The sequence below is a fragment of the Plecotus auritus genome (assembly GCF_963455305.1).
Source record: "Plecotus auritus genome assembly, chromosome: 4".
In the NCBI taxonomy this organism is placed as follows: Eukaryota; Metazoa; Chordata; class Mammalia; order Chiroptera; family Vespertilionidae; genus Plecotus; species Plecotus auritus.
In genome coordinates, this window is record NC_137775.1 from 82559460 (window position 1) to 82574470 (window position 15011).

At 46.3% G+C, this 15011-nt stretch overlaps 1 protein-coding gene across 1 annotated transcript in view; it reads left to right on the top strand.

Annotated features, from left to right (window-relative positions):
• The window catches only part of TRAM2 (translocation associated membrane protein 2), a 78308-nt gene that overhangs the window by 35187 nt on the left and 28110 nt on the right, over positions 1 to 15011 (top strand). The window contains exon 2 of the mRNA XM_080666410.1: positions 7277 to 7340. Coding sequence (XP_080522536.1) covers positions 7277 to 7340 — 64 coding nt within the window. The remainder of the gene's footprint in view (positions 1 to 7276; positions 7341 to 15011) is intronic.

Here is a 15011-nt window from a genome sequence, read left to right on the forward strand (position 1 = left end):
CAGTTTAGACTCTTGGGAAGACCTCTGAGGAAGGCTGTGTTTTAGGTGTTGACAAATAAATGGAATGAGAGCCTTTTGCAGCTGAGGCTGAAGAGGCCCTTAAGGACATCCATTCTGACCACTGCAGTTGGCTTTTTCCTTCCCATGTATCTGTAGTAGGGAGGTTAGTAACTATGGTGTAGGGTCACTGTGAGAGCTACATGGGACAATTTATATAAAGCACTCAGAGCCATGCCTGTCACCATGTGAGCACTTGATAACGTTAACTGCCATGATTGTAGTTGTTGTTAATGGATGAAAAAACAGGTCCAGAGAAGTACAATACTTGCCTTAGGTCACCCAGCTTCCCTGTAGCTGAACTGGGCCTGGAGTCCAAGTTCACCACGCTTTGCTGAAAGTTGCTGTTTCAGTGCATCCTTGCTCTCCTGTAGCAAGAGCTCAGATGCATGCGCTCCTAATAGAACACGGTGTTATAGCTATATAAGCATGCTCAGTGTCACTGCCTTTGTGCTGGATGCCCTGTTTTAGTTAAAACTTCAGTGAAGCTGTGTGTGTCTGACAGAAAGAGAGAGAGAGGGAGAGAGAGAGAGAGAGAGGTGGCCCCTTCTACATGATTTAGTGCTCTCCCTTTTCATTAGTGTATTAGCACATTGTCACTTTTAACCTTTCACCCACTGAGTCTGGCATTTAAAATGCTATTAAACTCAATAATGTTTCCTATAAACAGCCTTAGAGGGGTGGGGAATAATTGGAATGACATTTTTAATAGGCTTCTGTTTCTCAGCCCCCTGTGCGTGCAGAGAGGAGCTTATTCAGTGCTTTGTCCCTGGTCTGAGGTTGGGAGAGGGTTATGGAGTGAATTTCTGGGGTGCAAAGGGCCTTTTAAAGCACAGAGAGTGGATTTATGCTGGAAAAGCAGTGTTGCTTTTTCTGATAGTCTTTTTTTTTTTTTTTTAACTAATGGACATAGTGAATCCGGGAGCTGGTCACTCCTTCCTCCTTCAGGTGGTTTCCAGACAGCTTAGAGGCAACTTTCTGGCCACCTTAGCCAATGATCCAATTTTATTCCTCGCTTCTTCTCTTTGCCTTCATATATATTTTGGTCCTCTCATGCCTCTCTTTTATTTTGCCGTTCAATTTTATGTGCTGTGCTGTATGTATCCTATGTTTATTTTTGGAACAAACTTAAAAAAATCAAATTGAATATTGTAAAATTGTGAGGTCTTGGTAAGCCAGTTCACCTCTCTCTACCCCAGGTTTAGCTTCTTCATCTGTAAAACATGGGAGCTGACAGCATCTTGCTCTGAGACATAGTAAAACGGAGCAGGCACAGCTCCTACAAAGAAAGATGCACAGTTGGGAATGGTTTCTGCTGCTACTACCAGGGGGTAGGGCTGGAAAAATACTGGAATCTAGTACTTTTGCCTTAATCAGAGTCTTAGATCCTCTTCTCTCAGGATCATGTTAAGAAAACATGTGTTAACCCTTCATCTGTGTTTACTAAGTACTATAGTTGCTTGTGGTATTAGTTCATCAAATATGTATTATTGAGCCCTGACCGGGAGGCTCGGTTGGAGAGTCGTCCCGTGCACCATACCTAGGTTGCAGGTTCAATCCCTGGTTGGGGCGAGTATGGAGGCAATTGATTAATGTTTCTCTCTCCCACTTTGATGTTTCTGTCTCTCTCTCTTTGATGTTTCTCTCTCTCTCTTCCTCTCTTGAAAATAAATAAAAAAATATCCTTCAGTGAGGATTGAAAATAAACACATTGTTGAGATAGCTACTACATGCTCAACACAGGTATGGAGCCCAGGGAGAGGGAGAGAGGACATGCACAGGAGTATAAATGTGGGCTGAGGGTCAGGAGAGTGAACACACTCCTGGCTTTGTTACTTAATCGCTCTATTCAGTTAACAAGTGCTTGCTGAGTGCTGGCCATGGACTAGGCCAGGGGTGGGCAAACTTTTTGACTGGAGGGTCACAATGGGTTCTTAAACTGGACCGGAGGGCCGGAACAAAAGCATGGATGGAGTGTTTGTGTGAACTAATATAAATTCAAAGTAAAGGAGCGGAGGGGAGAGCAAGAGAACCCTCCGCTCTTTCGGCTCCGCGGACCCGATAGAACAGCCGAACGGGCCGGATCCGGCCCGCGGGCCGTAGTTCGCCCACGGCTGGACTAGGCCCTGTTTCAGGCTGTGATCGAAGATAATCAAGGCAAGTAAGATTCTTACTTTCTTAAAACTTATATTCCAGTGAAGAGAGAGTTTAAAAACAAGTAAAGATACATCCCCTGAAGCTGTGTACTCACAATGGGTGAACTTTATGGTGTGTAAATTATACCACCTTAAAGGTGTTAGAAAGGAAGAAAGCTTGGCCCCAATGCATTTGATCCTCATTTTTCGCAGATCAGGTGTCTCCCAGGGTTCCTCTTCCCCAAATTTTGTAACTCCTAAACCAACACTCCCAGTGATTTTGGGGTCTCTCATGGACATGCACAGAGCAGTGAAAAGTAGTCACTCGATGCACACGTTCATAGCCAAGGTCCAGCAAGATGACGCTCTGCCTTATGCCTCAGCTCTCCTGTTAGCAAGTGTCCTTTTTGTGGTCCATTTAGTGCCACTTTGTGTGTGTGTGTGTGTGTGTGTGTGTGTGTGTGCGCGCGCGCGCGCGCGCTGCGCATGCATTTCTGTGCTTTCTGTTGGTGAGTTTGCTGTTTAAAACGGCCCTCACACCTGGTACTGAAGTACTATCTTGTGTTCCTAAGCACATGGCTGTGATGTGCCTTACAGAGAACACATGTGTTAGCAAGCATCCTTCAGGCATCAGTTACAGCACTGTTGCCATGAGTTGAATGTTCACGCTTCGACAGTGTGTATTCAGTGCAACACCTTAAAGCAGAGACACACCCAAAGCACGGCTGCGCATTGATCCACTCAGGGAAGTGTGACCAGAGACTGGCAGGAGCCTAACCCTGGTTTCCCCTAGGAGCAGTGGGGCAGTGTTTGCTCATTCAGTGTTCACAGTGACTTCGTGGAACAGAACTACTGTGAATGCCAAAGGTGGCTGTCTGCGCAGGACTGGGACAAGAATGTATATACAGTCCGTATAGCAAATGTCTGTCTTCCTTTAAAGAAAAAGCGGGATTCTTCTTTTGATAGTTGGAATAGCGGACTCCATCCATTTATGTACACTCTCACAGAGGGCCTGTTTTAGTTGGCTGAGCTTTTCAATATTAAGCATTAGGGGTAACCCTGTGGTAGTAGTAATGAAAAGCACTAGTATGTATGACAAAGATTTTATTATATAGCCACTCATTTACATGTTGGCATTAGTAAACAACAGGTGGGCCTACACATTTTCCATGTGACTGTACTTTGCATACTGTCATGTATGTGACAGATCTGTACCTGGGTCTCTGACAGTGCAGCAACCACATGCTAAAAGGGAGATTTAAATATTTAATGTAGCTTTGTAAAATTTTTTTAGTCTTTAATTCCTTGGGTTATGTTGTGTAGTCACAGTTCAAGCTGTGATGTCAAAATAAAATGAAATAAATCCCAAATGGATAAATAAATGCATCGGAAAAGCTCTCAGAGATTGCCCCAAACATGTGGAGGGAGACATGAATATGGGCTGGGGAAAGGAAGGAAATCAAAGAATGTAGTGAATATTAGGTTTTCTTTACATATTTATGAATTGTTTCACCTTTTTTTTTTCTTTAATCTTCACATGAGGATTTATTTTTTTTTTTTTTAGAGAGAATGGAAGGGGGTAGGAGGGGAGAGAGCGAGAGAAACATCTTGTGAGAGAGACTAGATTGGTTGCCTCCCACATGCACCTTAGTGGGGCTGGGTATCAGACCTGCAACTGAGGTAGATGACCTTGACTGGGAATTGAACCCAATACCCTTTGGTGTGCGGGCTGATGCTCTAACCACTGAGCATCTCGGCCAGGGCTGTTTTCATTGATTTTAGAGAGAGAGGAAGGGGGAAAGAGAGGAACTTTGATGTGAGAGAGAAACATCTATTGGTTGCCTATGTGCACACTGTGAATCCCCCAGAGAACTTCCTTAGGTTGACCAGAGTCCATTTCTAAGACACATTATAATTCCATGTGTAGAGAGCGGGCATTCAACCCTGATTGCACATTTGAATCCCTGGGGAAGCTTTTAAGATCTCTGTGCCTGGGACACCCCCAACCAATTAAGCCTGACCCTTTGGGGCATGAGCACAATGGCAGGCTCCCCAGAGCACTCTAATGTGCAGCCAAGTCTGAGCAGCACGCACGCAGGGCCTGTCCCTCCTCACCCCATCAAAGCAGACTCTGTCTCAGAACCTTTCCTGTGTCTCTCATAGAATTCATTTAATCTATGTTTTAAGTAAATGTTTATTTCATCTTAAAAAAAATACACATCCTCTTAAAAAGTGAAACAATTCATCCCTGGCCAGGTGGCTCAGTTGGTTGGAGCATCATCCCACACACCATATCGGTTCAATCAGCAGTCCACATGGTTGATGGGGGTCTGGGGCGCTCCAGCAGCATGGCTGTGGGAGCCACAGCAGAGCAATCTGGGTAGGCACACAACGCTGACCAGCGCTTTCTTCATTATTGCTCAAGGTTCAGAGCCCAGGAGAGGAGTTTGATTGGCTGGTCTCCTGCCCTGGGGAGAGGCTTTGGCTCCTTCATTCTTCCAGGAGGAATGTGGTGACCAGAGTGGCCTCATACACCCTGCTCTCACAGCAGGGGAGAGGGGTTTCCTCAGGAAGGGGGATGGATGCTGGTGAGCAGACCCCATGAAGTCCACTCCACTCTAATCCAGCACCTCAAAGATGTGTGTCTTTTCTGCATGAAACTGAGTGAGAGATCTACGCCCAGGGCATGGAGAGTGTTAGATATTTTATTCTTGCCCGCCTACTTGCCCTTCTCCCCTCTTCTTCCTTTCTCTCATTTTGTCCAGCTTCCTCTGATCTCCCCTCACAGGGGTTTCAGCCTGAGAAGACCAGGTTTACCCTCCAAGGAGTCCTGGCAGACAGATGGACAGGTAGACAGGCCAGGGATGACCAGTGTGAGCAGAGTGCAGCTGGGGAGAGACCACACGGCTGGGGTGGCGGCTGCAGTGAGGTGCAGGTGTTTATCAGCTCGACGGCTCTCAAGGAGAAGGCTGTGGGTGACAGGTGACCAAGGACAGCTTGAGTGACAGCATGGGGGAAACAGATATAGTCGAGTGAAGCAGGCCGGCACATGCTCAGCTTTTGATTTTTTATTCTATTCAGTGAGCAGTGACTGAGCACCTACTGTGTGCATGTGGTTGGTTACTTGAGAAAGGTATAGGGACAGGTGAGATGGCACAGCCCCTGCCTCACGGAGTGCCACTGAGAACAATAAAGGAGTGCAGGAGGTGATGCCCAGTGGGGAATGCCACAGAGCACTTCCTGAAGAAGAGACTCACACCCTGTCGCAGGTGGGAAAGGCTTCCAGAGGTTACGGATGAACTGGGTTACGAAGGATGAATGAGCCCAGCTGGGTGTGACTCAGCGGTTGAATGTTGACCCAGGAACCAAGAGGTTACCCGTTCTATTCTGGTCAGGGCTTATGGCTGGGCTCAGTCCCCAGTGGGGTGTGCAGGAGGCAGCCGATCGATGACTCTCTCTCATCATTGATGTTTCTCTCTCTCTCCCTCTCTCTTCCTCTCTGAAAAAAAAAAAAAAAAAAAAAAAGGAAGAATGAGATTTTGATCTGTATGGTTTTCTTGGGGGTGGGATACAAAGTGAGGGGGACTAAAATCTCCCAAAGAAAAGAGTGAGTAGTAGTTTTTGCTGAAATACATGTAACATACATCCTTTCTAAAGAAGTGGAGGTGCTTGGACTGGAAGGGAGGCGGGGCACCCTGAGGAAGGTCTCAGGACAGCAGTAATGAGGTTTGGGGTGGGGGTAGGAAACGCCTGTATATACGGATAGTGCTTTGTGTTTCCCAGAGTGCCATCCCACCCCTCATCTGATTGGACTTTTCCCTGCGAGCTTGACAGAACATGTCCACGACAATAGCACCCACGAGGAGGCTCCTGCCTCACTGCCCACAAAGACAGATGACATCCTGGAGAGAATCAGGGCTGGTGGGTGGGGAGAGTCTTGCTCTTCAATAGACAGAGAAGGCCGAGGACAGAGCCTGCGTCTGGGCAGCCAGGAGCTCCAGTGACGCGCCGATGGGCTGTGATGCATCATTTCTGCTTCCCGCGCTGCTTTTGCTACACCCAGTGTTTCCCCCACGCCCATGGTGCATCCTTTAGACATTTTTGTTCAGAGGAGAAGCAGTACCTCTTTATTGATGAGGTATCTCCGGAGGCCTTCTGGGACAGGCCTGGGTCTTGCCTCCTCCCCTGGCCTCCCACGTGCTCCAGGACAGTGTGGGTGGTGCTTCTCGCCCCAGCGGCACCTCAGAAACATCTGGGGAGCTGTAGACAGAGCAGCAGAGGTGCTACAGATATCCTTCATCTTACAGGCAGGGAAAGGGAGGCTTGCGGTGTCCGATGACTTGCTGTGGTTACACAGCCAGCAAATGGCAGGGGCAGATTGGAGCTCAGGCAGCCAGTTCTCAAGTCCAAGCTTCAAATCCTCACATTGGATCATTTCTCCCCTGCAGGCTAACTTGCCAGAGCACTGATTTGCCAGGTGGCAACCAGAGTTTTTTTCACAGCACCACTGAGATTTTAAAGGCAGCTTTTGAAATAAACCAGAGTATGGGGTGTTATGCCTTGCCCCATGCCCCACAGTAGGGCAGATGCTTCTGACGCTCAGGTGTGGACTCCCGGGCTGCTGTCTGCTGTGTAGTTAACATGCTTGGGGAAGCTGGGACCTCATCTTCTACTAGCTTCCGTCTTCCACAATGCAGGGTACCCAAAACTAATTGAATGAATGAGTGGATTCTTGAATGGATGAAAGAATGGCAGACAGATTTGTACCCTTAGCTTATGAGCTGTCAGCTGGCCAAGCACAGCTTATTTCATTCCATCTGCAGTGAGTACAAGTCTAGATAGCACACACGGCCCAGGATTGCTTTGTTTGTTTGTTTTTAGTGCAGGTATTAGGAGGGCTGTCATTAAATGGAAGAGAAAAACAAGCCAGTGCTAACTTTGTGCATTAGGTAAAACCTTTCATTGGAGAGGCCTGTGGTCTGAGAAGGAAAAGGGCTGAGCCCTGGGGGCTGGTGGCAGGCTCCACATGACTCTTTTGATGTGACCAAGAGACTAAATTGGAATTCTTTTTCTTTATTTTACAGGTCACTGCCAAGACTGCCTTCCTATTTATTTTACCTCAGTATAATGTTAGCGTGCCTACAGCAGGTAAGCAAAGCACTAGTCTCTGTCTTTCTCTGGTCCTGCTAACTCTGAAGTTCTTGCGTAACTTCCTTTTCCTGTGTACATGTATGGTCCTTTCAGATTGCTAACCTCAGCATCCAACATCCTAGCTCTGTTAAAGACACAGCTGCAGCCACATTCAGCCCTCACCACGGCTCTGCAGGTGGGGCTCTCAGGTCTCGGCACCAGGAACCAGGCATGCTCCTCTTTCTCATTGCCAAGCGCTGGGTGCCCTCTTGATGATAAAGAGTTTTTGTTAGCTGAATCTAATTTTCTCTTCTTCACTCTGTAGTAGAGAGTTGAGTTGTCTGGACTTTAAGGTGAGATTCCTTTCTTTGCCTGGCTCCACTGACGCCTAGATACAGGGCTTTGGGAGCAAATCCCTTAACCCATGGCCTACGGAGGATGTAGCTTCAAATCTTTACTGGACTTGCCTACCCCCTGCAGTCTCTGAAGCCAGGCCCTGGGGACGCCATGCTTCTGGGGCGGCCAAATCAGTTCCTTCGTATGAGAATCAACTAAGGGATGCTGGCAAGTGAGGACAAAGATTCCATGCTCATGAGAGAAGAGACAGGATACGCCATGGCCAGCGCCAGTAGACAGGGAACCAGGCGCATGCCAGCCCTGGTGGGTACAGTGGACTCTCTTGCTCAGTGCCATGCAGTCCAGGGTCAAAGTCAGGCTTCTTCCTCCTAGATCTTCCTCCTAGTTAAAATCCTAGTAACTAGGACACCTCTAGACCTAGTTCAACTTACTATTTACTGACTTTTAAGTTTCTAAAAATGGTGGTAAGATACAGATAAGGTAAAATTTAGCTGTCTTAACCATTTTTTTAAGTGTACAGTTCAGTGGCTTTAAGTACATTCATGGTGTTTTACAGTTATCACCACCATCCATCTTTAGAATTCTTCATCGTGCAAAATGGAAACTTTGCACCTGTTAAATAATAACTCACAGTCCCCACCCCGGCAACCACCACTCTCCTTTCTGTCTCTGTGAATTTGACTATTTGAGGTGCCTCATATAAGTCGAACCATATAGTATTTGTCCTTTTGTGACTGCTTAAAATTTAATTTTAAATAAACGTTTTTCCAAAATACATTTACATGATTGCTGCATGTCTTTTGGGAGAAATTTACAAAATACAGATAAACACAAGAAGGGAAAAATCACAGAGGACCCCACCACCCAGTCAGAACTGCAGTTTTCATTTTAGAGTGTGGATTCATGACCTGCTTCTTTTTCTGTTAGCATGTGATCACCCTTTATTCCATGCCATTAATTGTTACTCCTCTCAGTAAGGTTTTCTGAAAAGCTATAAAGTATTTTTTAATAGGGATTACCACAAGTTATCTATTCCATCTCATACTATTGGATATTTAAGTTTCTAGTTTTTATTGTAAACAGTGCTGTAGTAAAATTCTTGTGGCTAAATTTTTGCATGTATTCATGCTTATTTTCTTTTTTTTTTCTTCATTTTTCATGATTATTTTCTAAGGATAAATTCCTATTACTGGAATTTCTGGGTCAAGTAGTATGTACATTTTAAAGGTTTTATATATGTATGGCCAAAATATCTTCTGCCATCTAATTCTTAGGACCCATAAATCCTAAGTTTTTTTGTAAATATAAGGCTTTTTTTATGTGAGAATGCCAGTTTATTAATTTATAAAGAGATATTCAGTTACCAAATGTTTTCATTACATTTCTCCCTAAAGTCAATTTACATAAGACACCAGATCATGACCCTACACAGCTTTATGAATTTACCGTGAGAGAGTGGGGACCACAGCATCTCATGTGCGTGTGACCTAGGCAAGCCTTTATCTGTTTGTAAAACCAGATCACAATCAGAGGGTTGGTTTTTAAGTTTGAAAACTTTCTCAGAGAAATTAGCGGACAAGTGATACCCTACACACATCCCTTTCACAGCCAGGATGAGAAGTGTAGACTTTATGCTCCAGGGTGAACTCAGAGCCTCTGAGCATAGAGGGCATCCCACCGTGTTTTTTGTCTGGGTTTTTAAAAATATATACATTTTATTGATTTTTTACAGAGAGGAAGGGAGAGGGATTGATAGTAGAAACATCAATGAGAGAGAAACATCGATCAGCTGCCTCCTGCACACTCCGTACTGGGTATGTGCCTGCAACCAAGGTACATGCCCTTGACCAGAATTGAACCTGGGACCCTTTAGTCCACAGGCTGATGCTCTATCCACTGAGCCAAACCCGTTAGGGTATCCCACCATGTTTTGGGCGTGTGCCAGTATTGGTCATATTATACCTTCGTTTGTTTGTTTTAAATAATAAACTGATCAAGCCAGACAAATATTTGTGTGCCTCCTGTGTACCAGGCCCTGGGTGTAAGGTATAAAACACATCTGCTCTCTGACTCACAGAGCTTACCTTTCGTTAGGGAGGGATCAATAATAAACAAGCGAACAACAAATAATTATAGTTGCAATAAGGGTGGAGAAGGAAATACACAAGGTTACACAGGTAAAATAAAAGGGTGATGATGGAAAATGTTTCTGAGAGTTGATGTCTGAGCTGCGTGTGTAGGAAGTTGTGCTGAGGGTATAGGGAGGCGGGTCTGTATAGAAGAAAGTACATTTCAGGCTGAGGGCTCAGTATGTGCAAAGGCCTCAGGAGTGAAACAAATAGCTTGGCACATTCAGTAAATGAAGGCCCGTGTGACTGGAGCCAGCTAAGTGTGGCATTTTTCTAGGGGTGGGGCTGCTGAGTCCTCCTCCAGGCTACAAGGCCTGGGGAAAGGTGAAGATACATTAAAATGTATACTGAATTGAGGAGTTTTCAGTTACTGTAGAAAGGGAGGATGAAGTATTGTTAAATAGTCTATCTTTTGTTTAAATCTTGCCATTTGGGGCCATTTGAAATATGACCAGCAAATAATCAAGAGAGACAATGAAATCAGAACAGCCTGCTTAGTTTTGTTTCTTGAGCTCTTTAGACACCAACCCAGTAATTGGTTTGTATGTACCGGAGGAAAGCAGACTTCTCGTGGGAAAAAACCTGTTCACAGTAACTGGTCTGTTGAGGTTGCAAATTTTAAAACCCTCCCCCCATATCTCTCTAAGGGCAACGTGCTTTGTGTAACGGGGTGAATTGTGATCTCTAATGTTTCTCATGTATATAACATGTAACTGGTTCAACTCGGTGTTTAGAGCTTGAGTTTTAGCAGGGCGGTGAGTTTTCATACACAGTGGCTTTCCGCGCTCAGCCGAGGTTCTCACGCTCTATGGAGAATAGCCAGTGGTGATGTTGAGGACCTCTCCTGCTTGTTGGGTTTTGCTCCCTCTCCTTCTCTCCTATCTTCTTCCCAGCTCCCAGCATTTGTTTATAGGGCTGCCATCACCCAAGTACCACAAACTGAGTGTCTTAAACAGCAGAAATATATTGTCTCACAGCTCTGGAGGCTGGAAATCCAAGATCAAAGTCAGCAGGGCCACGCTCGCTTGCAGGCTTTAGGGAAGGGTCTGTCCAGGCCGCGGTCCTGGCTTCTGGTAGTTGCGTGGCTTGTGGCAGCACGAGGCCAATCTTCACGTGGCCTTCCCTCTGCATGCACGCTGGTCTCTGTGTCCAAAGTTCCCCTATGCAAGGACATCAGTCACATTGGATCCAGAGCCCATTCTGCTCCCCTGTGACCTCATCTCAACTGACGGCATCAGCAACAACCCTGTTTCCATATTAGGTCACGTTCTGGGATGCTGGGGGGTAGGGCTTCAACATATGAATCTTTTGGGGACACAATTCAACTCAAAACAGCAGCTATAAATGCAGAGACCCTCTATTCAGAGAGATGACTAAAGAGGGAGCTGGCACAGTCATGGCAGTAATAAGCTGTGCCTCCTGGTGGGGCTCCTGCCACGCCAGCATCCTTGCGGTTTTCTTTAAGGTAAACAGTAATGAAGCAGGAAATGTTCCTTGTTACCAAATTCCTATTCTCCTTATTCCCACTTGCAGCCCTGTTAGGGTTGCCAGACTTAGGAAATAAAAATCCAAGATCACCAGTTAAATTTGAATTTCAGATAAACAACAAATACTTTCTTTTACTGTAAGTATATCTCAAATTATGCATGGGACATAATTACACTAGAAAATGATTCTTTATGTGAAACTGAAGTTTCACTGGCTGTCCTGTATTTTGTCTGCCTGCCATACACCCTGCTCAGCTCTGGCAGGGAATAAAATGTCAGGTTTCTGGTCTTGCCATTAGACATTGAGTCTTCTTTCTGATTAAAATATCACACAGCATCTGGTATTATGGCAAGCAACCTATAGCCTGTAAAAGGTCAGCAAAGACCAGAGGTTCGATTCTTCCCGCAGACAGACTCAAGGCCTGCCTGGCCGCCCTTCTGACATAGACCAGGTGACTTCAAGCAGGCTAAGTGTTTACAAGGTTGCTTGGCATTGTGCCACTAATACGCTGATTGGTCTTGGGCAAACCACTTAACATCTGGGTCTCCATCTCTCATCTGCAAAATTAAAGGTGACAGTCCCTGCCTCAACCCGTGTTTCCTGAAAACGGAAGTCCCAAAAGGCCTCCCAAACACTTGCCGCTCACATTGTTCACAGACCCACTCTACAGGCATCCCCTGGGCACTTGTTAGAAACTCAGCCTCTCAGGCCCCACCTCAGACCTGCTGTGTCAGAACTTCCCTTTAACGAGTCCTCGGCGATTCTGGTCCAAGCCTGAGAGGCAGTGTTCTAAGCGTCCTGTGCACAAAGCTCCAATAGGCTTTCAAATGCCCCCATCTTTGACCCCAAAAGTATGACAGGGCAACCCACCAAATCCTCTGACTCATTTGCATCTCTCTGTTCTCTTTGAATCTTGATGTTTCCGTGTTTGGTCTAGGGGTGAGGGGAGGAGGGGGAACCACTGGGTGGGTGTGGTTTCAGGCCGGGGTTGCCCCTCATCAGAAGTCACAGACACGCCTGTAAGGCAGTATGGGTAGGAGTCGTGGCGGCTCTGGCATTCCTGACCTGCCTGCGCTGCACACCTAGAACAGAAGGATGAGGATGGGGACCTCTTCCAGGGGAGGGTTTGTTTTGCAGGGATGAAAGGTGACAAGGACCCATCCCTGGCTCTGTTGGTCCCAATGGGCTTTATGGCCACCAGCTGCTGTGTGGCATTGTGTAGCTAGAGGTGAAAGCCCGGTAGCTTGGCCATTGTTCTCACAGCTCCTTCTAGGATGAGACGTACTGCCCCATAAAACAACCTCAGACAGATTGTTTTAAAGCCTCATTCAGCCGAAGGCCTTTGTCCAAGGCCCAGAGTGTGGCTTTGTTCCCTGTGCTGGCTGGCAGGAATTAGTCTTGTCTTGTACTTGTATCATGTACTTGAAAGATTGACATCTCATATCCAACTGAGCCCCTCTTTGTAAGATGAGCTTGTGAGGGACAGAAAAGGAAGAGACAGGTGGGCAACAGTGGCCCCAGAGGTGGAAGCCTTACTTGATGACAGACGACACTATCCAACCCAGACCTGTGGCCTGTCCAGCTGGAGGAGACTCGAGACTCACATAGGCTGGCCTGATCCTTTCACAGTAAAGGGAACTGAGGTGTGGAGAGTTTATTGACAGTCCCAAGGATGCACCAGTGAGGCAGGGGAAAGGCTGGGCTGCTCACACCTCCTGTAGCACCAGTCCCCAGGGAAGCTGTGGGAAGGTTGGGTTTGCCAGATAGGCTGGTGGGCAGAGGGGAAACCCAATCAGGGAGGCAGAGATCTGGCTCTGCCCTGGTCTCTCAGGCCAAACAGCCACCAAGATGCCCTTTGGCCCCAAGTCCTGTCTACAAATAAGAGAAAGCACAGGCCTGCATTACTGGAGGCCCTCTGAGAAAGAGTGGGAGCCTCTGACCCAGGACTCCCAGCAGCTCTGGACTTGATGCTTTGTGTTCAGTAAACTTACCGTCTTAGTGCATTCAGCCTGCTATAATGCAAAGCCACAGACTGGATGGCTGATGAACAAAATTATTTCTTGCAGTTCTGGGGGCTGGACGTCTGAGAGGGTGCCATTGTGGTTAGGTCGGGCTCTCTTTCAGATCACAGGCTTCTTGTTCTATCTTCACATGGTGGAAGGGGCCAGGAGCTCCATAGGGACTTATAAGGGTACTCATCCCATTCACTAGGGCTCCACCCCATGGCCTAAGCGCCTCCCGAAGGACCTATCTCTAACACCATTACATTGGGCACTAGGATTCCAACATGTGAATTTGGTGGGTGGAGCACAACCATTCAGACCACAGCACTTATTACTTAAGTCTAGCAATTGTGCAGAAAAGGGGACAAGCCATGAGAGGTCAGCTCCATGACTTTTCACGAAGTGAACACATCTCTGTTCGTGTAGCCAGCACCTCAGAAGTCACGCCTTGCAACCTAGACTTGATTCTGTCCAATTCCCTGTTACACCCCAGAGAGTTTATCCCGTTCAGCATGGAACTTCCAGAGGTTGGAGAAGGGAGAACCACTGAGTTATTGTGGCTCATTGTTAACCAGACCCAAGTGCTGGGACAGGACCAGAAGCCCCGTGGCGGCATCTTTGACATGCAGCCTCGGTTGCCTCTGCTCCTTCCCTTCCCACACACCGCCTCTGACCTGGACCCCACCCACATTCTTACTTCTTCCCATTCCCATCCCCCCTGATCATCCCTTTTCTTCTATCTAGGTAGGACAATTTTTTCTTACTCAGTTGTTTTTTCTGAAATAATTTTTGTCCTTAATTTAGCAATGAGCTATTTATATTACTTCTATCCAAGTTAAAAAAAAATACATAATTTTAGACTTGTTTGGTATATGATCTTCAGGAATTGTTTTTTCTTTATGACTTCCTTGATTAAGAAACAAAGTTCACACCTTCCCCAGCTGTAGGCATGGTCTGCCCAGGCCGACTGTGTGTAGAAGCCTCAGGTGTGTAAACTGCAGTGGAGGCTGAGTGTGTGCCTTGCTCCTAGGAGTTGTAATTTTTTTTTTTTTTTTCTGAATGCCAAAGGGAGGTTTAAAACCTCTTACAAAGGAATGGTACTTCAAGAAAACAATTCAGAAGCTAGGCACTTTTATTTCTAAATTCTTTTTAATGCTTCTCTTACTTTTGCTATATCTTTTTGCATCATAAGAATATACTTGTCTTCCCTTTAAAACTGTAGGAAAGACATTTCGTTCATGCAATATGGGGTTAAAATGGTAACTTTGAAGATTCCTCAGCTATATCTTTAATTCTCTGAACAGCCTGAACGGGGCGGAACGGGGGATTGGTTATGTGTGTGTGTGAGTTTGCTGGGGATGCCACGACAGACAGAGGGTCTTCAACTACAGAAATCTACTGTCCCATTTTTATGGAGGCTGGAAATCCAAAATCAAGGGGTTGGCAGGTTTGGTTCCTTGGAGAGCTGTGAGGGAAGGAGCTGTCCAGGCCTTTCTCCTTGGTTTGGGAATGGCTGTCTTCCCTCTAAGTGTATCTGTCTCTGTGTCCAAATTTCCCCCTTTTATGAAGACACTGGTTTTGTTGGATTAGGGCCCACTCTAAAGACCTTATTTTAACTTGATGACCTATCTCCAAGTAAGGCCATAGCCAAGGTACCGGACTTGCTTTTGTCCTTTTCTTTGTCGGGCGGAGGGAACCACAGTTCAATGCCT